This window comes from Rana temporaria, chromosome 12 (genome assembly GCF_905171775.1).
Source record: "Rana temporaria chromosome 12, aRanTem1.1, whole genome shotgun sequence".
NCBI lineage: Eukaryota > Metazoa > Chordata > Amphibia > Anura > Ranidae > Rana > Rana temporaria.
Window position 1 is genome coordinate 139,601,119 of NC_053500.1, and position 26,935 is coordinate 139,628,053.

The 26,935-nt window shown below is 48.1% G+C and overlaps 1 protein-coding gene across 1 annotated transcript in view; it reads right to left on the reverse strand.

Annotated features, from left to right (window-relative positions):
- Window positions 1-26,935, reverse strand: part of TTYH2 (tweety family member 2) — a 72,499-nt gene that overhangs the window by 14,257 nt on the left and 31,307 nt on the right. The window contains exons 4-9 of the mRNA XM_040330984.1: window positions 22,569-22,789; window positions 21,134-21,229; window positions 15,975-16,047; window positions 8,401-8,470; window positions 6,159-6,214; window positions 1,073-1,165 (exon numbers count right to left, since the gene is read on the reverse strand). Coding sequence (XP_040186918.1) covers window positions 1,073-1,165; window positions 6,159-6,214; window positions 8,401-8,470; window positions 15,975-16,047; window positions 21,134-21,229; window positions 22,569-22,789 — 609 coding nt within the window. The remainder of the gene's footprint in view (window positions 1-1,072; window positions 1,166-6,158; window positions 6,215-8,400; window positions 8,471-15,974; window positions 16,048-21,133; window positions 21,230-22,568; window positions 22,790-26,935) is intronic.

A 26,935-nucleotide genomic window follows, 5' to 3' on the forward strand; every position in this document is an offset into this window, starting at 1 on the left:
TAGCTTGAAGGGTTCCGTTTTGATTTAATCCCTTGTCTACCAAGGTACGTTTATAAACATCATGGTATTCAAGGGGTTAAAACACACTCTCTCTGCGGAGTCTGGGACTGCAGTAAACAGTTTCCAGGAGCAGGACGACAATGTGGCCTGGATTCTCAAAAGAGTTACGCCGGCGTATCTCCAGATACGCCGTCGTAACTCTGAGTGCGGCTCGTCGCAACTCGGCGCCTGATTCATAGAATCAGATACGCCTCACAGTTGCCTAGATACGAGCGGCGTAAGTCTCCTACGCCGTTGTATCTTAGGGTGCATATCGAAAAAAGCGTCATTTACGTGGGGTCATGATTAGTTTAAATAAAACACGCCCCCCTGTTCCTCATTTGATTTAGGCGCGCTTACGCCGGCACATTTACGCTACGCCGACGTAACTTTGGACGCAAGTGCTTTGTGAATACAGCACTTGCCTCTCTAAGTTGCGGCGGAGTAGCGCAACTATGATACGCTACGCCCGCTTACATTTACGCCGCCCTACGAGAATCTGGGCCTATGGGTCTAATGTCTTTATGACATCTTCATAAAAAGTACCTGCCACCTTCCCAAGATATCACATCAGGGGCTTGTTAGTTAAATCAGATAATTCAGAATTAACCAATTTGCCGAAATTCGTTAAAAAAACTAATTTGGAACGAAACGAATTGCACATGTCTAGAAAAACCCTCTGTATACAGCAGCCCCCCTCAGGTCCCCTAATACTTACCTGAGCCCCATCTAAATCCAGCGATGTGCACGACTGCCTCGGCCGTCTGGGACTCTCCTCCCGATTAGCTGAGACACAGCAGTAGCGCCATTTGGTGCCGCTGCTGTCAGTCAGTTAGCCAGTTAGGAGAGGGCCAAACCGTGGCTCCGTGTCCGAATGGACACACGGAGTTGCGGCTCAGGTGCCCCCATAGCAAGCTGGTTGCTGTGGGGGCACTCAACAGGAGGGAGGGGCCGCTACTTTGTGTTACCAGCAAGCCGCATTTTGCCCTCAGTAAACCCTTTTTACCCTCCCCCTTTCCCCCGGAGGTCTTACCTGAGCTGTGGGAAACATCGGGACAGCAAACTGAAGTAGCCCCTGAACCTGGATTTGCATCGTGTTGAGAGATTTCTGGAAGACGTTTAAAGTCTGGAAAGAGAAACCAAAAATCTTAAAATGACACAAGTTACTCATTAAAGCAGGGGTAGGCAACCTTTCGGCCCTCCAGCTGTGGTGAAACTACAAATCCCATTATGCCTCTGCCTCTAGGAGTCATGCCTGTGATTGTCAGGGTCTTGCAATGTCTCATGGGACTTGTAGTTTCAAATCAGCTAGAGGGCCGAGGTTAAATAGTGTAAAAAATAGTGCAGCGCAAATAAAATCTAAGACAATATAATAATAATTTAAATATTGAAGAAAGTCCATAAAGTGCACAAGTGAAAAATCCAAATAGTGCTCCAATATAAAGTGATTGAGTGCAGTAAATCAGAAATTCTGTGATCCACAGGTAAAGAATCCTCCACCGATTAACTAAATAGATAGTTGGCCTCTCACCTCAGCCATTCGACCATGGCTAGGTCACAAAGTATATTACACCTCCCAGGTGTGAGCAAGAAGCCTTTAGATCCCAATAGGCAGACAGCTACCAGCAACTCAGCTCAGCAATTAGTGGCACTCAAAGCCGAGTGTGAAGCATCAATAGCGTGTATCAGAGCTGCAGGCTTCCGATTCTATGATCTGTTCACACACCAGCATGTGAGACGGCGAGCGCGGGTGACGTCACGTAGCTCCTCCCCCTTTCGTACGTTACGTCCCAATAGGCGGGACTTCATCAGCATAGGGTGGGGAGGCATTGTCTCTCTGGAGAAACGCAATGATATTGTGATCCGCCCGGCTGATAAGGGGGGGGGCCTAGTGGTCCTCAGCAAGGCCTACTATTATGAGGAGATGTGTAGGCTGCTGGGTGACCGCACTACCTACCTCCCTCTTAGGGGTGACCCAATGGTTACGCTTAAAAATAAACTCCATGTGTTAATAGAAGAGGGCAAGGAATCAGGTGTCCTTAATAAAAAGGAGGCTGCATATCTAGATCCCTATTACTGTCGGACCCCGATAATATATTTTCTGCCCAAATTGCACAAAGATGCAGAGAGACCTCCGGGACGTCCGATAGTAAATGGAATTGATTCCGTTACATCGCGGCTGGGGCAGTACCTGGACGTTTTTTTACAGCCATTAGTGTGTAAAGTCCCCGCCTACTTGCGGGATACCAAGCAGATTATTCAAATTTTGAACTCTATCCCATGTACAGCTAACACTATACTGGTGACCGCAGATGTGGGATCTTTGTATACAATAATTGGTCATGATGCTGCTTTGGCATCAGTTGCATGGGCTCTGGAGGCTGCTGACCTAAAGCCAGAGCATGTATGTTTTCTTTTGGACAGTTTGAGATTTTGCTTGGAGAGTAATTACTTTTGGTTTAACAAGGAGTTTTTTCTCCAGCGGTGCGGTGTTGCGATGGGAGCCCGTTTCGCTCCCAGTGTGGCCAATTTGTTTATGGCCCGCTGGGAGCGAGACGTGGTCTTCCTGGACATGCCACCACAATTACTTTGCTATCGCAGGTATATTGATGATTTGGTGATGATTTGGGAGGGAGACCTGCCTGCATTGGAGTTGTTTATGAACAAACTCAATTCCAATGATCAGGGGATTGTCTTAACGTGGACGGTCTCTTGTGAACAGGTGACCTTCCTGGATCTTGAAATATTCAAATCTGGGTCCAGATTAGTCACCAGAAATCATTTCAAAACTGTAGATAGAAATGGATATATCCCATTAACCAGTTGCCACCATCGATTGTGGTTGTGCAATATTCCTCGAGGCCAGTTTGTTAGGCTGCGTAGGAATTGCACATTAGAATCTGATTTCACAGTGCAATCTCAGGAATTGGCTGCTAGATTTGTGGCAAAAGGTTACTCTATGCCTGTGATCAAGGAGGAAATAGAAAAAGTTAGAAATACTGACAGGAGTTTGATCATAAAAGATAGACCGCCTGATGTTGATTCAGAAGTAGCCAACTATAAAATGCTATTGGATTACAACATACAACACAAAAAGTTTGAGAAAATAGTGGCCAAACATTGGCCTGTGTTAAAGGGAGATATGGTACTTGGCCCTGTTCTCCCTGAGCGTCCTGCTTTTGTGTATAAGAAGGCCCCCTGTCTCAGAGATCGCCTGGCCCCAGGAGTGATAGACCCGCCAGTTATCCCTCGGCCAAAACTCTTTAATTTCCTGTCAGGCTTTTACGCGTGTGGCAGATGTGCAACTTGCAAACATGCTAAATCTAATATCAAAAAGCGCAAGTCCTTTGTTGCTAATGTCACTGGGACAGAATATCCTATTAAAGATTTGATCACGTGCTCGACTGTAGGAGTGGTGTATATGCTCGAATGCCAATGCGGGTTGCAATATGTAGGGCGCACCTCTCGTGAGTTACACGTGAGAGTGGGAGAACATGTTAGCAATATACGACGGGGTATTCGAAACCACAGTGTATCAAAGCACTTTAGAGAATGCCACAATAGGGACCCTAAAGGTCTCAAATTTTGGGGCATCGAGAAAGTTGCTAAGCATTGGAGAGGGGGACACTATATCCGGCAACTTAGCCGACGAGAATCATTCTGGATATATGAAACTAAAGTTTCCTCCCCGGCCGGCCTTAACGTGGAGTTTGATCTCAATTGTTTTATTTCCAATCGCTAAGTAATTTTTTAATAATTTTTTAATAATTTTTTAAAAATTATAATTTTATTTTAATATTTTTAAGTAATTTTGTATTCTGATTGTGTATTGGGGAATGTTACATGAATTTTATATGAATCATTTATGAAAAAGAATTTTTTATAATTTTTTTTATATGATAGAAGCTTTGTTTTTTATATATCATTCTGTATGGATTACATACGAATTTTATATGAATTTTAATTTAATTCTATTTATATACTGTATATTATACTGTTTTAATATGCTGGTATCGATGGATTGAGATATTATTGGTAATTTGTTCCGTGCTGCATGATATGGCAAATTTTGCTATGTTATGCAGTAAATGAATGTCCTTGGTGTCATTCATAATATTTGTTTGTTAGTGAGAAGGCGACCGTGGCTGATGTCACTTAAATTTGATTAATTAGTATTAATTTTTTAAAGAATATCGTATCTGCCCCCATCTTTCTACTTTATGTTGAGCATAGAGTAGTTTTCAGTCTGCTTGGCAATTAGTTAAGTTTGACCGTCTTCTATTATATAGACACAAGATGGCGCTGTTGGCAGGTCTTTATTTGTTGTGCTAGGTTGCCGAGGCAACAGCATACTATATAACACGCAGCGGGACGCACACGTTGATCTCCCCACCCTATGCTGATGAAGTCCCGCCTATTGGGACGTAACGTACGAAAGGGGGAGGAGCTACGTGACGTCACCCGCGCTCGCCGTCTCACATGCTGGTGTGTGAACAGATCATAGAATCGGAAGCCTGCAGCTCTGATACACGCTATTGATGCTTCACACTCGGCTTTGAGTGCCACTAATTGCTGAGCTGAGTTGCTGGTAGCTGTCTGCCTATTGGGATCTAAAGGCTTCTTGCTCACACCTGGGAGGTGTAATATACTTTGTGACCTAGCCATGGTCGAATGGCTGAGGTGAGAGGCCAACTATCTATTTAGTTAATCGGTGGAGGATTCTTTACCTGTGGATCACAGAATTTCTGATTTACTGCACTCAATCACTTTATATTGGAGCACTATTTGGATTTTTCACTTGTGCACTTTATGGACTTTCTTCAATATTTAAATTATTATTATATTGTCTTAGATTTTATTTGCGCTGCACTATTTTTTACACTATTTGACTCTGGGACTTTTTATTTGAATTTATCCTGAGTGCTGGCTTGCAATCTTTTGTTTTTTGTGTTTATTATTCCAGCGCTGAATTTTTCTTTATATCATAGAGGGCCGAGGTTGCCTACTCCTGCATTAAAGGAAGAAGGCAGCGAGGTGACAATTTTTTTTAAAACGTTTATCATTTTCTGAATTTCTGAAAAGTTAAGAGTGAACCCTTACCTCCCAGATTTCAAACTGGAAGCCCCCTCAATTGGCCTCTCCCCGGCCAAGAGTTCGGGGCCTCTCCCCGGCCAAGAGCTCGGGGCCTCTCCCCGGGCCTAGAGCTCGGGGCCTCTCCCCGGGCCTAGAGCTCGGGGCCTCTCCCCGGGCCTAGAGCTCGGGGCCTCTCCCCGGGCCTAGAGCTCGGGGCCTCTCCCCGGGCCTAGAGCTCGGGGCCTCTCCCCGGGCCTAGAGCTCGGGGCCTCTCCCCGGGCCTAGAGCTCGGGGCCTCTCCCCGGGCCTAGAGCTCGGGGCCTCTCCCCGGGCCTAGAGCTCGGGGCCTCTCCCCCGGGCCAAGAGCTCGTGGCCTCTCCCCCGGGCCAAGAGCTCGTGGCCTCTCCCCCGGGCCAAGAGCTCGTGGCCTCTCCCCCGGGCCAAGAGCTCGGGGCCTTTCCCCGGCCAAGAGCTCGGGGCCTCTCCCTGGCCAAGAGCTAGTGGTCTCTCCCCGGCCAAGAGCTCGTGGCCTCCCCCGGTAAGAGCAGAAGTGTCAGACTGGAAGCAATCACAGAGGATGTCCAACTCCTGCCAGAGTTTACCGATATTACAGATTGCAAAGTCTGCGAGTTCTGGAAGGAAATAGGTCATCCTCTGTGGGGTCTTCCTGCCTGACACTCCTATTCAAACCGGGAGAGAATACAAGTGAATCCTAAAAACAAAGCCATCGCTGAGAGATGGGGCCACACTATGAGAGCAATTGGTGATTTTAAAATAACTTTTCAGTGAGGTACATTGAAGTGGCAATAAACACTGCAGGAGGAAGCGGAGATAAGTGGCCGTACAGCCGGGGGTACCGAGTATACATCTGCGGTGATTTGGTAGACAATAGAATATGCTGAGATACTCTGTCCCGGGTAGAAATCACACAGAGCCTAAACTGTGGCCTCGGCTGCTCCTGGCTGGGAGTGAATCATACGAAGAATCTGCAGCAACAATGTCATAATAGAACGTAATAATGGAGATTCCATGCGCTGGCGGCTCACCTGCTGGAAGGGGTTCTTCAGGCTCTGGCTGCAGTACAGGTAGTAATGAACCACTTCTAGAAGGAGAAAAACAACAACATTGGTAGGCAGAGACTCAGACAGATAAAGAACAGGAGATTGAAAAAGACAGAGAGAGAGAGACAGAGAGAGAGAGACAGAGAGAGAGAGACAGAGAGAGAGAGAAAGAGAAAGAGAAAGAGAAAGAGAAAGAGAAAGAGAGATGAATGGAGAGGAGACAGAATAGAGGAACATAAATAAAGACAGATGGAGAGAGACAGATAACCTTTAACTAGATACAGACCATTAAAATATATGAATGCTATGGATGGATAAACTTTAGCTAAATATACTGTGGATGGATGAATGGATAAAACCTAGCTAAATATTTGTCTACTGAAGATAAATACTGTAAATGGATGGATGGGCAAACTCTGGCTAAATAATGGATAAATGGATCGATGGATGGGCGGGTCAGGACTTTTATTAGAACTGGCTTTGTGCACAGTCATACTGGAATTGAAAGGGACCTTTCCACGATGTTGCTATAAGGCTGGAAGTGCAGGGGAAGGCTAGAATACCTGTGACCCAAAAAACATTTGCGAGGTCAGGAATGGATGTTGGATGAGAACACCTGGCTCACAATCGTGGTTCCAATTCACTCCAAAGGTGTTTAGTAGGGTTGAGGTCAGGGCTCTGTTCAGGACATAAGAGTTCCTCTACAACACACTGGTCGAACCACGTTTTTATGGAACTGGTGAACACATATCTTTATGGAGCTGGTCCAAACAGGTCAACCCATGTCTCTACGGATCTGTCAAATCATGTCTTTATAGAACTGGTCAGCCCTATCTTTATGGTGCTGGTCCAAAATTGGTCAACCCAAACCCATGTCTTTGTGGAACTGGTCAACCCATGTCTTTGTGGAACTGGTCAACCCATGTCTTTGTGGAACTGGTCAACCCATGTCTTTGTGGAACTGGTCAACCCATGTCTTTGTGGAACTGGTCAACCCATGTCTTTGTGGAACTGGTCAACCCATGTCTTTGTGGAACTGGTCAACCCATGTCTTTGTGGAACTGGCTCAAACTGGTCAACCCATGTCTTTATGGAACTGGCCCAAACTGATCAACCCATGTCTTTATGGAACTGGTCAACCCATGTCTCTATGGAGCTGGTCCAAACTGGTCAGCTCCATCTTTATGGTGCTGGTCCAAATTGGTAAACCCAAACCCATGACCTTATGGAACTGGTCCAAACTGGTCAACCCATGTCCTTATAGAACTGGTCCAAACTGGTCATACTATGTCTTTATGGAAATGATCCAAACTGGTCAACCCTTGTCTTTATGGAAATGGTCCAAACTGGTCAACCCATGTATTTATGGAGCTTGGCCAAACTGGTCAGCCCTTTCTTTATGGTGCTGGTCCAAATTGGTCAACCCAAACCTATGTCTTTATGGAACTGGTCAACCCATGTCTTTATGGAACTGGTCAACACATGTCTTTATGGAACTGGTCAACCCATGTCTTTATGGAACTGGTCAACCCATGTCTTTATGGAACTGGTCAACCCATGTCTTTATGGAACTGGTCAACCCATGTCTTTATGGAACTGGTCAACCCATGTCTCTATGGAGCTGGTACAAACTGGTCAGCCCTATCTTTATGGTGCTGGTCCAAATTGGTAAACCCAAACCCATGACCTTATGGAACTGATCCAAACTGGTCAACCCATGTCCTTATGGAACTGGTCAACCCATGTCTTTATGGAACTGGTCCAAACTGGTCAACCCATGTCTTTGAAGCTAGTCCAAACCGGTCAGCCCCTTCTTTATGGTGCTGGTCCAAATTGATCAACCCAAACCCATGTCTTTATGGAACTGGTCAACCCATGTCTTTATGGAGCTGGTCCAAACTGGTCAGCCATATCTTTATGGAGCTGGCTTTGTACACGGGGGGGGGGGGGGGGCACAGTCATGCTATAACAGAAAATAGGTCTTCTCCAAACTGTTACCACAAGGCTGAGTACAATTGTCTCCAATGTCTTTGTATGAAGGATGATTACCAGGACACTTCACTGGAGACACCTGAACTCCATCATTTAGGGGGGTGACATATACATATTTATTCATATAGCGTATTTTAAGCCATGTGACTGCTTTAAGTTTTTATTGGCTCTTACTGGTGAAAAATAACAGTTAATAAGCATACAGTAACTGGGTCATGGGGCCAGAGATCCTTACCTGTGCTGATCTGATCCTGGGTCATATTCATGATGAATTTGTCAGGAGCCACACAGAAATCACTGGTACCCTGAAAGACACAAACACGTCAATGTTACCGTTCCAGATCACTGGAATAGGAATAAATAATCTCTCTCATTATATATAAAAAATATATAATCTGAGAGACTAAAATCTCTCTCTCTCTCTCTCTCTCTCTCTCTCTCTCTATATATATATATATATATATATATATATATATATATATATATAGAGAGAGAGAGAGATATATATATATCCAAAACAAGATGTACAAATATGGAAAACAAGGCTTTTCAATAACTTAATTGTGTATTTATTTTACATTTATTCATATATCATTACCATTTTTTTACTTTTTTTTCCCACTGAAGCAGAAAAATCGCACAAAATTATATGGGAATGCAAATGCGCAAAAAAGCACCCCAATCTGCCTGATTCGAGCGTCAAATTAAAAGCTCCAGATCTTGTTGGAGCTTCAGGCGTTTTGGAGTGGAAATGTGAACCGTCTCCATAGAGAATCATTGATATATTTTTTTTCCCCCTCCAGTGTTTTAAAGCTTTAAGCTAAAAAAAAAAAAGACTGAGGTGTGAATGGGGCCTAGACCTTTACTGCGCTGCCTTGATGCCCCCCGATTTGCCCGCAGGACCCCCTGAAAAAAATAAAAATAAAATAAATAAATAAAGCTTTGTGTAAAGTTCTGGGCTGGTCTAGATAAATGTGGAGTTTCCCTTTAAGCCATAATATAATGAAGCACTATAAGCAGAGACTGCAGATGTAATAATGAGCGACTATGGTAAAGACGGATAAGAATCACCCCCAGAGACACTTTATATTTATATATGGATACTCATCCATCAGATTCCTTAAACTCAGATCTAAAATACATTTTTCAGGCTTAGCTTCCCGCTTGCCATATTCAGAACGCAACACCAGATATGGTCGTCACCTATAAAATTACCGCTCATCAGCATTTCAGCGTCCTTGATCAATATTTATAGGAAAACAAATGGGGGGGGGTATGGAATTTGCTCTCCTTGAAACTGATCCCAGGTCAAGCAGTGAAGAGTTGAGCATTAGGTTGGTTCTGATCCGGTCTGCACTGGATTATATGCTGACCCGCCATCTTTGACCTTTTCGCTGCAAGTGCCCCCTTTTTTAGATTTTTATTGCTTTTCACACATTTAAAAGAATAAGTTTTAAGCCTAAAGATTTGTTAAAAACAACCAAAACAAAGCAGAGACCCGAGAGAATAAAACGGTGGTTGTTCCAACTTTTATTTGTTACGATATAAAAGATAAAAAGGTTGTGCTAAGTAAATAGATACACAACATGTCGGGCCTTGGCTGCATAGTTATGGGCGGAGTCACACTATTGTGACTCCGGCAGCAAAAGGGGGTAGGTCGACTTCCAGGGTAAGGGGGCACAGTGACCACCAGGTTAAAGGGACTAGGTGACCACCAGAATAAAATGTAAGGGGGCACCCCTACCACTAGCAAAAGGGGGCACTCCTACCACCAGCATAAGAGGGCACACTGAACACAAGCAAAAAAAGGGCGATTCAATCATCAGCATATAGAGGCACATTGACCACCAGTAAAGAAGGGGCACACCCGTATAGGGGGGCATGCTGAACACCAGCAAAAGAGGGTGCACCAACTATCAGCCTATAGATGCATATTGACAACCAGTGTAAGATATAAAAGATAAAAAGGTTGTGCCAAGTAAATAGATACCCAACATGTCGGGCCTTGGCTGCATAGCTATGGGCGGAGTCACACTATTGCGATTTTACAGGTTAAGGCCTCTTTCACATGATCTTATTTTGACAGGGCGATTTTCTGTGCGTCACATAGGGCAGCCCATTTAGTTTCTCCTTTTCAGGAGGCAAGCCTCCTGAAATTTAAAATTGCAGCAGAATCACATTGCGCTTGGGGGTGCGATTGAAGGATAACGTCACCCAGTGGCGGCCCGTCCATTAGGGGCGCCGCCCCCCTAATCTACATGTGGGGCGCCGGACGCATTGAAATCAAATGAAGGGTTTTTCTTTTTTTTTTAAGCATGTGATTAGAGCCTGAGGCTCCAATAAGCTTAAAAAAAGTCTGGGCTCGGGGCGCAGAGCACTGCGCCCCAGGCCGCAGAGCACTGCGCCCCGGGCCCACCCAGTTGTGTGACAATAGCAAATGTATATTTACTATTGTCACACTGATTCTGCTCCTGGCCAATCAGGAAGTGGGTCCTGAGACCCGTTTCCCGATTGTCCGAAAGGAGAAACCATCCTTTTGGCCAAAGAGGAGGAGGGAGGAGATGGCTGCCATGATGCAGAGTAGATGCAGGGGATGGAGGGAAGACATGGAGCAGACTGGGGGGGGGGAGCAGCCGCCTCCACATGTCAGTCAAGGGGTAGCACAGGGCGAGTGAGCCAGCGACCAGGGGGTGTGTGGGTACGATGCGCAGTACGGGCTGGAGCAACGGGGGTTGGGGTATGTGGTCAGGTCAATCTGCCGCTCCTCCCCGACCAATGGAGCACCAGCCGCCACTGACCTCACCCAAGCATGTTCTGCGACTGCCATGTTACTTAGAATCGAGGGCGGAATCGTGCCAGTTCTGCCCGCATTTCCAAATCGCGGAAGTGTGAGTGGAGCTTTCAAGACAAATGTAACCACAATGCATGGGTATACATTGTGGTGTGCATGCTACACTATAGTGCACCACAATATGCACTGTGGTGCGCTGCAATGTCAAAAATTCATTACAGCTCAAATAGATGAGCAGCCTGTTCCAATGCACAAAAAACGCATCGAAAATTGCAATCTGACAATGTAATTTGACCTTCGGAAGGACAGCAGAATTGAAGAAAAGGAGCGGCCATGGAGGATCGGCCATCAATCCTGAAACCGCCCAGGACGACGACGACGACAGGACTTTGTATGAAGGTCAATTTTACTTTAATTAAATCCACTCCTAAAAAAAACTAGAATGATTAACTTCTGGGGGGGGGGGGGCACATTGGGCTATAAAGTAACATATAGGATAGGATTGAGGCCCCCCATGCACGGCCCATACAACCGGCTTATGTAAGTGATGATAAAGGCTCCATTAATCCCGGCCTGGGGCTCAACCCGCCAACACAACCTAAATTTAGCAGCAACTGTACAACAAAAATAACTTCATATTAAGTATCATGGGATTATCATGTGCAGCTCATTCCGCTGCTGTCACAGGCTGTCCACTTAACTCCTGTGCTGGGATGTAGATACAATGTGGAGGGAGAGAGGGGGAAAAGGTCCCACACCCTCCCCCCACGGCACATGCCAAGCATCTACTGCCTGGTGCCCCGGGTCCTGAATCCATGTTCCTGTGGTTGTCCAACCTGGCGCTATATGAGCATTAGAAGGGCGGCCTTGGACAGCGCACGGCCCGTCATGCTGCTCCTCTCCGGAACCGCCACCACCACACTTTCCTGCTGGCTACAGCGGCTAAAGGGACAGTCTGCCAATGTGTACCCACCCACACATTGGGTGCATAGGTGGCACTACTGTACCATGCAAAAGGGGATGGTGGTACAAAGAATAGGTGGCGCTGTGTGCTGGGCTACATATACATCTGTTCTCTGCACCCTGTACACATTTCTGACACTCGCACCCTGTACACATTATACACTCTTCTCCTGGCCCTCGCACTCTATACGTTACACACTCCTGACCCCCGCACCCTGTACATTACACACTCCTGACCCCCCCCACACTCTGTACATTACACACTCCTGACCTCTGCACTCTGTACATTACACACTCCTGACCCCTCCTGCACTCTGTACATTACACACTCCTGACCCCTGCACGCTGTACACATTGCAAAAGGGAATGGTGAAATGGGTCACAGGTGGTGCTTTGGCTGCATATACTTCTGCACTCTGTATGTTACATACTTCTGACCATTGCATCTTTATTACACACTCATTGCTCCTGCACTCTGTACATTATGTCTTATTGCAAAAGGAGATGGTGGTACAATGAATCATAGGTGGTGCTATGTGCCAAGTTGCATATACTTTGGACCTCTGCACAATACATACGCCAGACACCGTCTCTTTGCACAATACATAATTCTGACCCCTGAATTCTCTAGTTCCAGAACAAGTGCAATTTTGCCACAGCGTGCTGCACGCACCTTCTCATATTTCTCCTCTGGGTGCCTCCATATCTTCTAATATGAGAGAGCAGAAACCTCCAGGGAAAAAAAAAAAAAAGAAGATCTATGCCCCTGTCATAGCGCAACTTGGGCACCTCCACTGGCCGCTTAGGGGCATTGCATTTTAGAGTGCAGCTAAAGTGCACCAGGACTAAAAATTTGGGAATATCCCAGGAGTAGGAGGGGAGATCTTCCAAAGGAAAGGGAGAGATTTCCTCTCATTTCCTGTTGTGTCTACAGGACAGGAAGTGAAGGGGAATCTCCCCAATGGCACACAGATGACAAAAAACAACCAACCACCATCCAAATAAACAACAACCACCAAACAAACAACAACCAAACAGCAAACAAACAGCAAACAACCAACAACCAAACAACCACCAACCAAGCAACCAAACAAACAACCACCAACCAACCAACAAACAGCAAACAACAAACACAACCAACAACAACCACCAACCAACCAACAAACAGCAAACAACAAACCACCAACAAACAACAAACCACCAACAAACAACCACCACCAACAAACAACCACCAACAAACAACCACCAACAAACAACCACCAACAAACAACCACCAACAAACAACCACCAACAAACAACCAACCAACATCCAACAACCACCAACAACAAACCAACAACCAACCACCAACAACCACCAACAACCACCAACAACAAACCAACAACCACCAACAACCACCAACAACCACCAACAAACAACCAACAAACAACCAAACAACACACACAACCAACAACAACCAACAACCAACCACCAACAAACAACCAACCACCAACAAACAACCAACCACCAACAAACAACCAACCACCAACAAACAACCAACCACCAACAAACAACCAACCACCAACAAACAACCAACCACCAACAACCAACCAACCACCAAACAACCACCAACAACCAAACAACCACCAACAAACAACCACCAACAGGGGTTATAACCATTAGATACTTTATCCAAAAAAAAATAAAAACAGTTTTTGGCTTTGAATAGAGTAGAACTCTGAAGCGACCGATAACAAAATATAGCAAAACATAAGCGCAGGCTGGCCCCACCCACGTGCGGCGAGCATCACTCAACCCTTTCCTGAGGCTCAGGACGCACGATAATGATATTCAGTGGTAAAGGCCCTTTCCAGTGACACACGGCGGGCAGCGCCCTTTCTGGAAGCGGCCCGGCGCTCTAATCAGTTAATTGATAATCTAAGTGATGTATTACCAGCTGAACATTTTATGTGCAATCAATACGTTTTTAAGGCTCCTCGTCCAGATGGTCCTCGCCGGGTTCCAGGGGAGGTGGTGGCACGCAGAGGGGACACTTAGCGCAATAACGACTCGCGATGAGCGACCCGGGGGTGACACAATCCACTCCAAGGAACGTGGGAGAGCCCCGACCACAGATGGGGCACCGAGAACAAATCTCATTATAATATATTTTATACTTTGTATTCTAATCGATTCTATACATTATATTATAGATTTTAGACTTGGTATTATAACACATTTTATACATGTGTCCTATAAGAGATTTGATACTTTGTATTATAATAGATTTGATACTTTGTATTATAATAGATTTAATACTTTGTATTATAATAGATTTAATACTTTGTATTATAATAGATTTGATACTTTGTATTATAATAGATTTGATACTTTGTATTATAATAGATTTGATACTTTGTATTATAATAGATTTGATACTTTGTATTATAAGAGATTTTATAAAAAAAAAAATATTAAAACAGATTTTATGCATTATGACAGAAGAAATGTTATATATTGCAACATATTGTATACATTATATTCATAATGGATTTTATGCCTTGCGGTGACAAATTTTATACCTTGTCCTATAACAGATGGGGGTCCCGCTCAAATGGTGACACGCAGTCAAGTACCATCAAGGACAAGTAAGTGGACATTGTGAATTAAATGGACGCGTCGTAATCTATTTAAAATCCCCCAGAGAGATTCCCGAGAAGACAAAGTGAATCTCCGCCATTAGACGCTGACCCTGCGACACCGCGTGATGCTGCACAAAGAGCTGCGCCACTCTGGGGGGGGGGCGTGAACAAAAAGGGACCATCAGCGGGATGCCAGAGTGGCTGAGCCATTAATAGCGACACGCCGTCCTTTCTCCCAGGAAAGTATTATTCACAGATCCTTCCCAAACACCGAATCCATCTCACGGAGACGGCGCCTTCATTTTGAGATGGATTCTGACATGAATTATTTATTCTTTATTTAAATCCGATTCTTAGTAAAATTTCCCTCCACATTTCGCCAACCTTTGAATTTTCCTGCAGACGTGGCTCCTCCCTGCTGTGAGCTGCACTGTGCAGTCACTGTGGAGTTGGCGTCATTCCAGGTGTATTTTCTTATTCTCTTCTGATCACCCGAAGCAATCAACCAGCAAAAAATCATAAACCTGCTTATTCATAATCAGGGGAATTCAGTAAGGCCCTAAAGACACTTTTCTGGCAGATGGTCCTTTCAGTAGTAGACACGTGCGGCAGATTCAGGTAAGCTCTTGAGTGCAACTTTCACAAACTTTCACAAAGTAGAAAAACTTCTGCACCAAATACAAAAAGAATTACTTCCAGATAATATATTTGCATTCAGCTACATTATTAACTAAATTTAAATTGGCATACAGAGACAGGCAGAGTGCCCGTCTCTGTACGCTGTGTATTTTTATGATTGCTACCACTACCTCTTCTCCTCCTCCTCACCTTGGACCAGCCCCACGTCCCAGGAGGCTGCAGAGACCAGCCCCACGTCCCAGGAGGCTGCAGAGACCAGCCCCACGTCCCAGGAGGCTGCAGAGACCAGCCCCACGTCCCAGGAGGCTGCAGAGACCAGCCCCACGTCCCAGGAGGCTGCAGAGACCAGCCCCACGTCCCAGGAGGCTGCAGAGACCAGCCCCACGTCCCAGGAGGCTGCAGAGACCAGCCCCACGTCCCAGGAGGCTGCAGAGACCAGCCCCACGTCCCAGGAGGCTGCAGAGACCAGCCCCACGTCCCAGGAGGCTGCAGAGACAAGCCCCACGTCCCAGGAGGCTGCAGAGACCAGCCCCACGTCCCAGGAGGCTGCAGAGACCGGCCCCACGCCGCAGGAGGCTGCAGAGACCGGTCTCACTTCACCGCTGACTTTATTTGTTTAAAAAATGGGGGCGGTTCCTCTTTAAGTTATCCAGTTAAGGTGTAAATAAACTGATTCCTTGTGACTAAAGTGAAATCTGTTTAGATGCAATGGGCTACCTAACCCTTCATCCTTCACTACCTTACTATTAGTCTAAAGACGTCTGCACATATTATACACAGAGGAATGGGAAACTTACCACAGCGGAAGATGTGTCAAGTGCCAGAGAAGTCCAGCTCAGCAGCATCGTTATCAACCCGAAGAGCAGCATCCTGGAATAAAACAGAAAGACTTGGTTGCCATTCCAAAATCACTGCATACAATTATTGTATTCATTTCATCTAGCCGTACGAGGCCCAATTAATACAAGCAATGCTTTCGTCTTGGCGAAAAATGGTGGACAAAACAAAATCACAGTATGGATTCTAATGACCTACCTCCTTGCAGGGCTGGACTGGCACAGAAATGTGGCCCTGGACTTCATCCAGACTGGCCCACTTTGACAGGTCTCTCCCATGGCGGCCGGGCAACTCCTGCAACCCCCCCCCCCCCCCGGCCACCCAAGCCCCCTCTCCCCCTTCACTAGCTGAACGGCTGGTACTGGTACTCTTATAGGCAGTACCAGTGGGGAAGCTAGACATTATTTCACCCGGGGCAAAGAATCCGTTTGGTGCCCCCCTCATGGGACAAGATTAGGCAGAAGTGAGAAACTCCCAGGCCATAGCTGTTGAGTCAGCTGTCTGTCCCCTCCCCCTTGCTCCTCTGTCGTCCCCCCCTGCTCCTCTGGTCCTCCCCCTGCTGTTCCCCCCAGGTGAGCGCTGCAGGGAGGGAGAGGAGGTGAGCGATGTGGGAAGGGAGAGACAGAGGAGCAGAGGGGTACGGCAGTCCGCTGTCACTGAAGCCGGCCCACTGAGCCATCGGCCCACCGGGAAACTCCCTGTAGTCCCAATGGCCAGTCCATCCCTGCCTCCTTGACGCTAGGCAAAAAACTAAAGGCGTGTTAGCAGACGGAGGGTTGTCCACCAGAGGGGGTCAACCCTAGGATGTCTATGTATTGTACCTAGCATCCTATTGCTGCAGGCAGCATTATAACCTAGGGGTCAAGATGTTCACTGCGTCCAACAAAATAGAAAACAACCGATTTTGAGTAGTTACGATATAGTTGAACTTGGAACTACAACCGCAATCCCAACCCTGCGCTGCTCTCCTACTTCTGGATAGGCCCTCAGTCAGCCCAGCAGCCCAATGTACCCAGGATGGGCCCAATCTCCGGCCTAGCAGCCTGGGCAATACCACACACATCCTGCCCAAGCAGCCGTCCCGGTGGCACAGAACACAGATCATCTGACCCAAATATATAGGTTCTCCCAGCAGGCCAAGGCATTCAAGAAAACCCCCTGCCCATTGGATGAGATGCCCCCATATACCCATAATCTGACCTTGCGTTGACCTTCTCATATCCAGTACCACCAAGTACCCGGCCACCTAGTGGTAGAAGAGAAACGTGCAACTAGGCCAAATGTGGCCTCATAAAGCCCCGAGTCTCATGGTGGCAGAACTGCATTATTAGCCCCTAACGAATGGCGAGCGCCGGGATCAATCTGATCCCGAGCGCCACTGAATGTAGCCGAGTGTGGCCGAGTCCCATAGCAGGTCCCGCCTTTTGGAGCCTGCGCAACGCCTATGATGGACGTCCCACTGGTCCAATGCCGCGACCTTTTGACGTGTGACGTCCATCATAGGCGCTGCACAGGCTACAGAAGGCGGGAATTACAATACGGCTGCCGCGCCGGCGGGTGCCACATCCCTGCTCGGTGGTCGGGCGGGCCTCTCTCCTCTCCTTCTGGGCTCTCCTCCCCTCCAGCAGCCAGGCTCCTCGGCTCTCCTCCCCTCCAGCAGCCAGGCTCCTCGGCTCTCCTCCCCTCCAGCAGCCAGGCTCCTCGGCTCTCCTCCCCTCCAGCAGCCAGGCTCCTCGGCTCTCCTCCCCTCCAGCAGCCAGGCTCCTCGGCTCTCTGACGGAATGACTGCCTGCTGCTGTGACACCGGTGAACTGAGGTAGGTCAGAACCATCAGACAGTGTAATAATGTGTATGTAAATGTCAGTGTATGTCAGTGTAGGTAGGTCAGTGTATGTAGGTAGGCCAGTGTAGGTAGGTCAGTGTATGTAGATAACTACAGTGTAAGTAGGTCAGTGCAAGTAGGTCAGTGTATGTCAGGTAGGTCAGTGTATGTAGGTCAGGTAGGCCAACCTGGCGCCGACCCCCCCCCCCCCCCCCCCACGTTCGAAGCCTTGGACTTCGGGCTGAAGCCCCTGGTCTTTTTGCCACCTTAGCAACACCCCTGGCTCCATTGCAGTTTTCCTCTTTTTTCCCACCGGGATTCCCGGCGGTTTTTAAGCCAGCAGTTTCCCTATGGGGAAAACCTGTGTTAGAGCATACACACGGCCGGGGTTCCTGACCAAAGCTCTCATGGCAGTTTTCCTGACGGGGAAACCCAGTCGTGTGGCTACCTAGCAGGTTCTCGGTTTTCCCGGCTGACTTTTTACTGCCGGGAAAACCGATCGTGTGTACGGGGCCATAAGGGTTTGTCAAAACATTTGTTAGCGGTTCTCCTTTAAACAAGATAATTCCATCATCCAACGGGCTGAATTTGGCTTAAATCGCGGTCTTCCTTTTCTTCAGGCGGTACAATCATGGCATCCAACTCTCCCGTCTTATCTCTAGAGCGTGAAGTCCAGAAAACACAGCCCGGCCCTATCCCACTACTGTATTATTCATGTCCACTGCAGACCTCTGGCTCCTTGGCAATTAGCTTCCATCTCCTGGCTGGTACCCTCATCTCCACCCCAAAACAAGACGATGTGAAATCAATGGGTGCGCCAGGAGGAGGCGGCGCGATGCAGGAACCTGTAATCAGAGCATCCCAGGAGGGTCCCGCCGACAGATGGAAAGCTTCAATGCCTTTATCTGCCTGTCTGCTGACTTGTTTTCCCCCTTCTCCAAGATAAAAAAGGCTTCCAGCACTGCGCTGTAACGAGCCAATTATTATCGTATAAAGGCAGCAAAGCCAAATGCAATTACTTAACTGCAACACATTACAGAGCTAACACACTTGAGGAGTTGAGTTTTAATTGGCTTAACCTCTATATATAGACATGTGTGTCTCTACAAATATGATTAGAGCCCGGAAGAAAAGAAGGACTAAAAGGGAAAGCAAAGGCAGTGCCGAAACTATGACTAAGCGCTGATACCCCAGTGCGAAACGCGTCAGTATTCACCCCACTGTCTGCTGTGACTTGTAGTGCCGTTTCCATTAATTACAATTAAAAGCAACTTTTTAAGAATTTCGTGGAAGTGCGGCTGTCCAGTCTTTTCTCCGGTCTAGTGCCGAAACTTAAAGGGGAGGTTCACCCTAAAAACCACTTTCTCTAATTACATTGGCCCCCCACATTACAATACGATTATGCCTGTTATGTTTTTTTTGATGCTGTACATACCTTCGTACAGCTATTCACCCGTGGCTTAGGGGTTGCGAGTCCCGCGGGAGTGGGCGTTCCTCACATGCTGGTGATTGACGTTTTGCGTCACGACTGGCGAAAGGAGCCGAACGGCAAATCGGCGCTATACTGCGCATCGCCGTTCGGCTCCTTTCGCCAATCGTGACGCGGCTTACGCGACGGGGGGAGCTGTTTTTTTTGTCAAAACGTCAATCACCAGCATGTGAGGAACGCCCACTCCTGCGGGACTCGCAACCCGGAAGCCACGGGTGAATAGCTGTACGAAGGTATGTACAGCATCAAAAAAAAACATAACAGGCATAAATCGTATTGTAATGTGGGGGGCCAGTGTAATTAGAGAAAGTGTTTTTTAGGGTGAACCTCCCCTTTAAAGGGGTTGTAAAGGTACAATTTTTTTTGTTCCTAAATATCTTCCTTTCCCTTAGTGCAGTCCTCCTTCACTTACCTCATCCTTCCATTTTTGCTTTTAAATGTCCTTATTTCTTCTGAGAAATCCTGACTTCCTGTTCTTCTGTCTGTAACTCCACACAGTAATGCGAGGCTTTCTCCCTGGTGTGGAGTGTCGTGCTCGCCCCCCTCCCCTGGACTACAGGAGAGTCAGGACGCTCTCTACGTTGCAGATAGAGAAAGGAGCTGTGTGTTGGTGGGCATCCTGACTCTCCTGCAGTCCAAGGGAGGGGGCGAGCACGACACTCCACACCAGGGAGAAAGCCTTGCATTACTGTGTGGAGTTACAGACAGAAGAACAGGAAGTGAGGATTTCTCAGAAGAAATAAGGACATTTAAAAGCAAAAATGGAAGGATGAGGTAAGTGAAGGAGGACGGCACTAAGGGAAAGGAAGCTATTTAGAAAAAAAAAAAAAAAAATTGTACCTTTACGACCCCTTTAATTATATTTACATGTGTGTGTGAGCATACATGCAGATTTATTATATGGCCTTATGCCAGATCTGTGGGGGTGCTGGGGTGGGCTGCGTCCCCCTAGATTTTAGTTGTGCCCCCCCAAGCTCTCCAAGACCCTGTTCACACCTGAGCGTTCTTCAGCTTGTAAAATGCTCAGCTCTGAACCCCCAAAATACCCAACAAGAAAAATCCCATTAATTTCAATGACCCCTGTTCACATATGAGCGTCCCGTCACCTGAAGCAAAAAACGCCTAAAGCTCAAAAAAAAGGTACAGATTACAAGCGTTTCTGGCCCCAGACTTCAATAGAAATGCCTGACTTGAGCAGAAAAACTTTGATGGGGACAACTGATGTACTGCAAGTAGGACTTTGATGGGGACAACTGATGTAAAGGGGCACTCTGATGGGGACAACTGATGTAATGGGGCACTCTGATGGGGACAACTGATGTAAAGGGGCACTCTGATGGGGACAACTGATGTAAAGGGGCACTCTGATGGGGACAACTGATGTAAAGGGGCACTCTGATGGGGACAACTGATGGAAAGGGGCACTCTGATGGGGACAACTGATGTAATGGGGCACTCTGGTGGGGACAACTGATGTAAAGGGGCACTCTGGTGGGGACAACTGATGTAAAGGGGCACTCTGGTGGGGACAACTGATGTAAAGGGGCACTCTGGTGGCGACAACTGATGTAAAGGGGCACTCTGATGGGGACAACTGATGTAAAGGGGCACTCTGATGGGGACAACTGATGTAAAGGGGCACTCTGATGGGGACAACTGATGTAAAGGGGCACTCTGATGGGGACAACTGATGTAAAGGGGCACTCTGATGGGGACATCTGTGTTAAAAATGAAAGTTTCTGAGTCCCGAAGTTGAGCTTCAAGGCCGTTCATTGATGGGTTGAGCGTTTGATCTTTTCTATACTTACGTGACAAGCAGACATCGGGATCGCTTCGCCAGTCCCAAACACGTGGCAAGGCAGATCACCAGGTCAAAGATGAAGAGGAGGAGGTAAGAGAGCCACCTGCAACACGAAGAAGGAAAACCCTTCGTTATTACACATCTAGTCCTGGCGCCGTGCAATAAACTATCACCCGTGCTCACCTCACGTGAGGCACAGTATCACGAGGCACGGCGTCACGTGAGGCACAGCGTCACGAGGCACGGCGTCACGTGAGGCACAGCGTCACGTAAGGCACAGCGTCACGTAAGGCACAGTGTCACGAGGCACAGCGTCACGAGGCACAGCGTCACGTAAGGCACAGTGTCACCAGGTACGGCGTCACGTAAGGCACAGTGTCACCAGGTACGGCGTCACGTAAGGCAGTGTCACGAGGCACGGCGTCACGTAAGGCACAGTGTCACGAGGCACGGCGTCACGTAAGGCACAGTGTCACGAGGCACGGCGTCACGTAAGGCACAGTGTCACGAGGCACGGCGTCACGTAAGGCACGGCGTCACGAGGCACGGCGTCACGTAAGGCACGGCGTCACGTGAGGCACAGTGTCACAAGGCACGGCATCACGTGAGGCACAGTGTCACAAGGCACGGCGTCACGTGAGGCACAGTGTCACGAGACACGGCGTCACGTGAGGCACAGTGTCACGAGGCACGGCGTCACGTAAGGCACAGTGTCACGAGGCACGGCGTCACGTAAGGCACAGTGTCACAAGGCACGGCGTCACGTAAGGCACAGTGTCACAAGGCACGGCGTCACGTAAGGCACAGTGTCACAAGGCACGGCGTCACGTAAGGCATGCCGTGGCATCACTCTTTTTGTCTAAACTCTGACACCAGAATGTAGACAGGTGGGGTAACGGAAGGAAGCGAGTCTGGGTAAGTACATATAGACACCTTTTGCTGAACGTTGTCTCTTTGTGGTTGACCAACATCAGGTGTCCCTCGGGGGAATGTGGGTGCTCACAGCAGAAACTGCAGAGATTTAGAAAAAGTGGGTAACCTCTGTCATAGGTGTCCCCGCCAAGGAGATTTCCTTTCACTTCCTGCAGTGTCACCCATGTAGGAAGTGAAGGGAAATTTCTCCAACCATTCTTAGTGGGACATAAGGGGTTATAACCTGTTCGGTTTTTGCCTGTGACCCCCACTTTTTTCCTGGTGACTTGATAGAGGCAAAATCTTTCCAAAGGGAACACAGAACCTAAAAAAAACAAAAACAAAAAAAAGGATCCAATTCTTGACCAACCTGTCCAAACCTAAAAACTTAAAATTGGTCAGTGTTCCCATTTACACATCTGTGCATGCTTCTGCGCTTCCAGGAACACAGGGAAGAGCCAGCCGAATTCTATATTGGACTGACTGGTTCCTGAATTCACCCGTCCACTCCTGGCGCATGGTCCCTTTACCTGTAGTACTCGACGAAGCCGACCTGTCTTGCCACGGCGGAAAGCTGCCCGCTGGTCGCTTCGAAGTTGGGAAGGCTGCTCAGCTGTGTGACAACACTATTGGCCATGATCTGCATGAAGCGCAGGGTCTGGACGTAGTCGCCGTGGGCGGCGAATATCTCGTTTAGCCGCAGCAGGTGCTGATCCAGGCTCTCCTTCATCTTGTGGGTGGTGCCAAATACCTGTTGGTAGACAGAGAGGTTCAGCAGTGCAGTGACAGCATTAACTTTCTGATAGGCTCGGTTCACACCTACGCGTTTTTGATGCTTTTTGCACAAGCGCACTACAGTTCATTTAAACATGGTTTCCTATGGCACACGTTCACATCTATGCCCGCGGGACCCGTAGACTCGATGTCCGTCGGTGTCCCACGATCGTGTCACGGAGCTGCAGAACAGGGGGATGCCTGCGTAAACAAGGCATTTCCCTGTTCTGCCTAGTGACAGGACACTACTGCTCCCTGTCATTGGGAGCGATGATTAATGTCGTGTCACTTGTAGCCCAGCCCCCTCCCCACAGTTAGAATCACTCCCTAGGACACACTTAACCCCTTCATCGCCCCCTAGTGGTTAACCCCTTCCCTGCCAGTGTCATTAAGGCTGCATTCACACCTGAACGCGGCGTATTGTGCCGCGATTTGCCGCAACAAATTGCAGTGTTTTTTACCGCGGTTTTCGCTGGAGGGGTGATTTACACATTGTCGGCTATGGCCGAAGCCGCCTGAAAAAAAGGGTCCGGGACTTGTTTTGAGCTTCAGGCGTACAGCGTTTTGGCGTTCGGCGTGGAGATGTGGACCATCTCCATAGTCGACAATGTTAAATCACCCCTCCAGCGTATTGCAGGCTGCAATAGCGTCGGGCGTAAATAAGCCTAGGTGTGAATGGAGCGATTTTTTTTAACCAAAAATATGTAGAAGAATACGTATTCTCCTAAACTGAGGAAATACATTTTTTTGTTTTTTATATATTTTTGGGGGATATTTATTATAGTAAAAAAATAGATTTTTTTCAAAATTGTCACACTTTTTTTGTTTATAGCGCAAAATTAAAAACCGCCGAGGTGATCAAATACCACCAAAAGAAAACTCTATTTGTGGGGGGAAAAAGGACGCCAATTTTGTTTGGGAGCCACGTCGCACGACCGCGCAATTGTCAGTTAAAGCGAAAAATCGAAAAAAGTGCTCTGGTCGGGAAGGGGATACATTCTTCTGGGGGTGAAGTGGTTAAGTACAGCAACAATTTTTTTTTTTTCAGATCCTCAGAGAGTTCTTTGCCATGAGGGGCCATGTTGAACTTCCAGTGACCAGTATGAGAGAGTGAGAGCGATAACACCAAATTTAACACACCTGCTCCCCATTCACACCCGAGACCTTGTAACACTAACGAATAACATGACACCGGGGGGAGGGAAAATGGCTAATTGGGTCCAATTTGGACATTTTCACTCAGGGGTGTCCTCACTTTGTTTGCCAGCGGTTTAGACATTAATGGCTGTGTGTTGAGTTATTTTGAGGGGACAGAAAATGTACACTGTTATACAAGCTGTACACTCACTACACAACATTGTAGATACAAAGTGTCATTTCTTCAGTGTTGTCACACGAAAAGATACAAGAAAATATTTTCACAAATGTGAGGGGGTGTACTTACTTTTTTGAGATATTGTACATTTCTAATCTACTGTAAAACTAATTACATAAAATATTAAGATGGCACCTCTATGTGAAGGGCACTTTGGTGGGCAGGGACTGATGTGAACAGCGGCAGTGCCGCCCCCCCACGGGTACCCAGGGTAGGAGCTAGGTACCGGAATTACAGCGGCGGGGGGAGCGTTTTTTGAAAGCACCCGATTAGAGCCAAAGGCTCTAATAGGCGGCCAAAAATGTGAGAAGCGGGCGCAACGCTGTGCGTTTGCTTCTCACTCAGCTGTATGTTAGCAAAGCGGAGGAGTTCGGTTTGACAACATTGAACCGCCTCTCAGCCAATCAGGTGCACCGGGTCTGTGTTACCTGTCACCTGATTAGCTGAAACGACAGGCGTTGGGGATAGAGGACGAGAGGAGGAGCGGGCTGGAGAAGAAATCTGGGTCGGGGGAAAAAATGGAGGACACCGCTTGCTGCCATCACCTGCTGCCCTCCCGGGACAAGGTAAAATACGGGCAGACGGGGGGCACAGTGTCAGCACTTGGGGCACAGTGACTGCGCTTGGTGGGACACAGTGGCTGCGCTTGATGGCCACAGTGGCGGCGCTTGATGGGCGAGAGGAGGAGCGGGCAGGAGAAGACATCGGGGTCAGGGAAGAAATGTAGGACACCGCACACCGCCATCACCCACTGCCCACCCGAGAGAAGGGAAGTGCCGGGCGGGCGGGGGGCACAGTGGCAGCACTTTTGGAACAGTAGCAACATTTGGGGCACAGTGGCTGCGCTTGATGGCCACAGTGGCAGCGCTTGATGGGCCACAGTGACAGCGCTTGATGGCCACAGTGACAGCGCTTGATGGGCCACAGTGGCAGCGCTTGATGGGCCACAGTGGCAGCGCTTGATGGGCCACAGTGGCAGCGCTTGATGGGCCACAGTGGCAGCGCTTGATGGGCCACAGTGGCAGCGCTTGATGGGCCACAGTGGCAGCGCTTGATGGGCCACAGTGGCAGCGCTTGATGGCCACAGTGGCAGCATTTGGTACAGTGGCTGCAATGGATTTCTTTTTTTTTTTTCAGAATTTTATAGTTTGTTGGCGCCCACCCAAAAATTTTGAGCACCAGCCGCCGCTGGATGTGAATGTACAATATACGTAAAGCACGGTGCAAATTATCAGCGCTAAATGCCCGTAATAAATAAATAAAATAAACTGTCAGATAAAATAATGAAGGTTAAAATAGCGCGTTCAGCTTAGAGAAAGAGCGAGGAAGAGCAGCAGGAAAGAGGAGAGAAGCGAGGGAGAAGAGAGCAGCTCCCCCCCCCCCCCCAGGATGAGGGTCAGAATTGCTCGGAGGATGGGGGGTGGGGGGGCCAGGAGATGCCCAGCTGTTGGCCTGGAGAAGGGGGGAGATCCAGCCGGGTGGAGGGAGCACTGAGTGAGCATTCTGTCTGCTAGGGAGAGGAAATGAGAGCACGCAGGGGATTATACACACGCCAACACCGTCCCAGCCCTGTAGAGAAAGCAGCGGTATCTCCGCAGAGAAAGGAACTCGCCTGAGCTGAGAGCCCCTCTATCCACACAGCCAGCAAAGCCAGAATCAGCATTGTTCAGTTGGGAAAATAATGCTAAGGGGAGGGGTCAGAGGTTTGTGTATACATTTTAGAGGCGGCCGACGCCGCGCGCTCGCGTTCACGAGAATATTACACGCCGCTCACTTAATCTCACGCTAAGAGATTGTAAAAATTGATAATCCAACAGCAAAACGCAGGAATATAAATTGCACAGAGGCTTTGCATGCCCCCCCCCCCCCACCTCCCTCCCCAATCCACTGTTCTCCAGGCAATGCATGGCAGCCACAGGCTTAATTAAAGGGATACGGTCATCCATGAAGACCCTCGTTCCCAGGTACTGCTGGTAATTATAGAAGTACAAGGGTGCAGTCATTTATACACTAGGGGGCAGATTCAGGTACCTTTGCGCAGTTTTTACGGAGGCGCAGGGCAACGTTTTTGCCCTGCGCCCCCGCAAAATCTCTGCGCTACCCGTGATTCACGGAGAATTTGCGCGGGCGCTCCGGCAAAATGCCCGGCGTAAGCGCGCGCAATTTAAATGATCCCGTAGGGGGCAGGAATCATTTAAATTAGGCGCGTTCCCGCGCCGAGCGTAGAGCGCATGCTCCGTCGGGAAACTTTCCCGACGTGCATTGCGGTAAATGACGTCGCAAGGACGTCATTTGCTTCAAAGTGAATGGCGTCCAGCGCCATTCACGATTCACTTACGCAAACTACGTAAATTTCAAATTTCGCGACGCGGGAACGACGGGTATATACGTAACATTGGCTGCCCCTGCTAATAGCAGGGGCAGCCTTACGCGAAAACCGCCGTACGGAAGCGACGTAAACTGCGTACGCAGGGCTGGCGTAACGTTGTGAATCGGCGTGAGTATGCAATTTGCTATACTATACGCTGAGCACAACGGGAACGCCACCTAGCGGCCATCGCAAGAATGCAGCCTAAGATATGCGGGCATAAGAACCTTAAGCCACGCCTATCTTAGGCTGCAGTCGGCGTAACGATGTTCCTGAATTAAAAGCATTCGTTACGCCGGCGCAAGTAAGCAATTGCGCTGCGTAACTATGGTTACGCAGGCCTAATTGCTCTTTGAATCTGGGCCTAGATTACCAAAAGT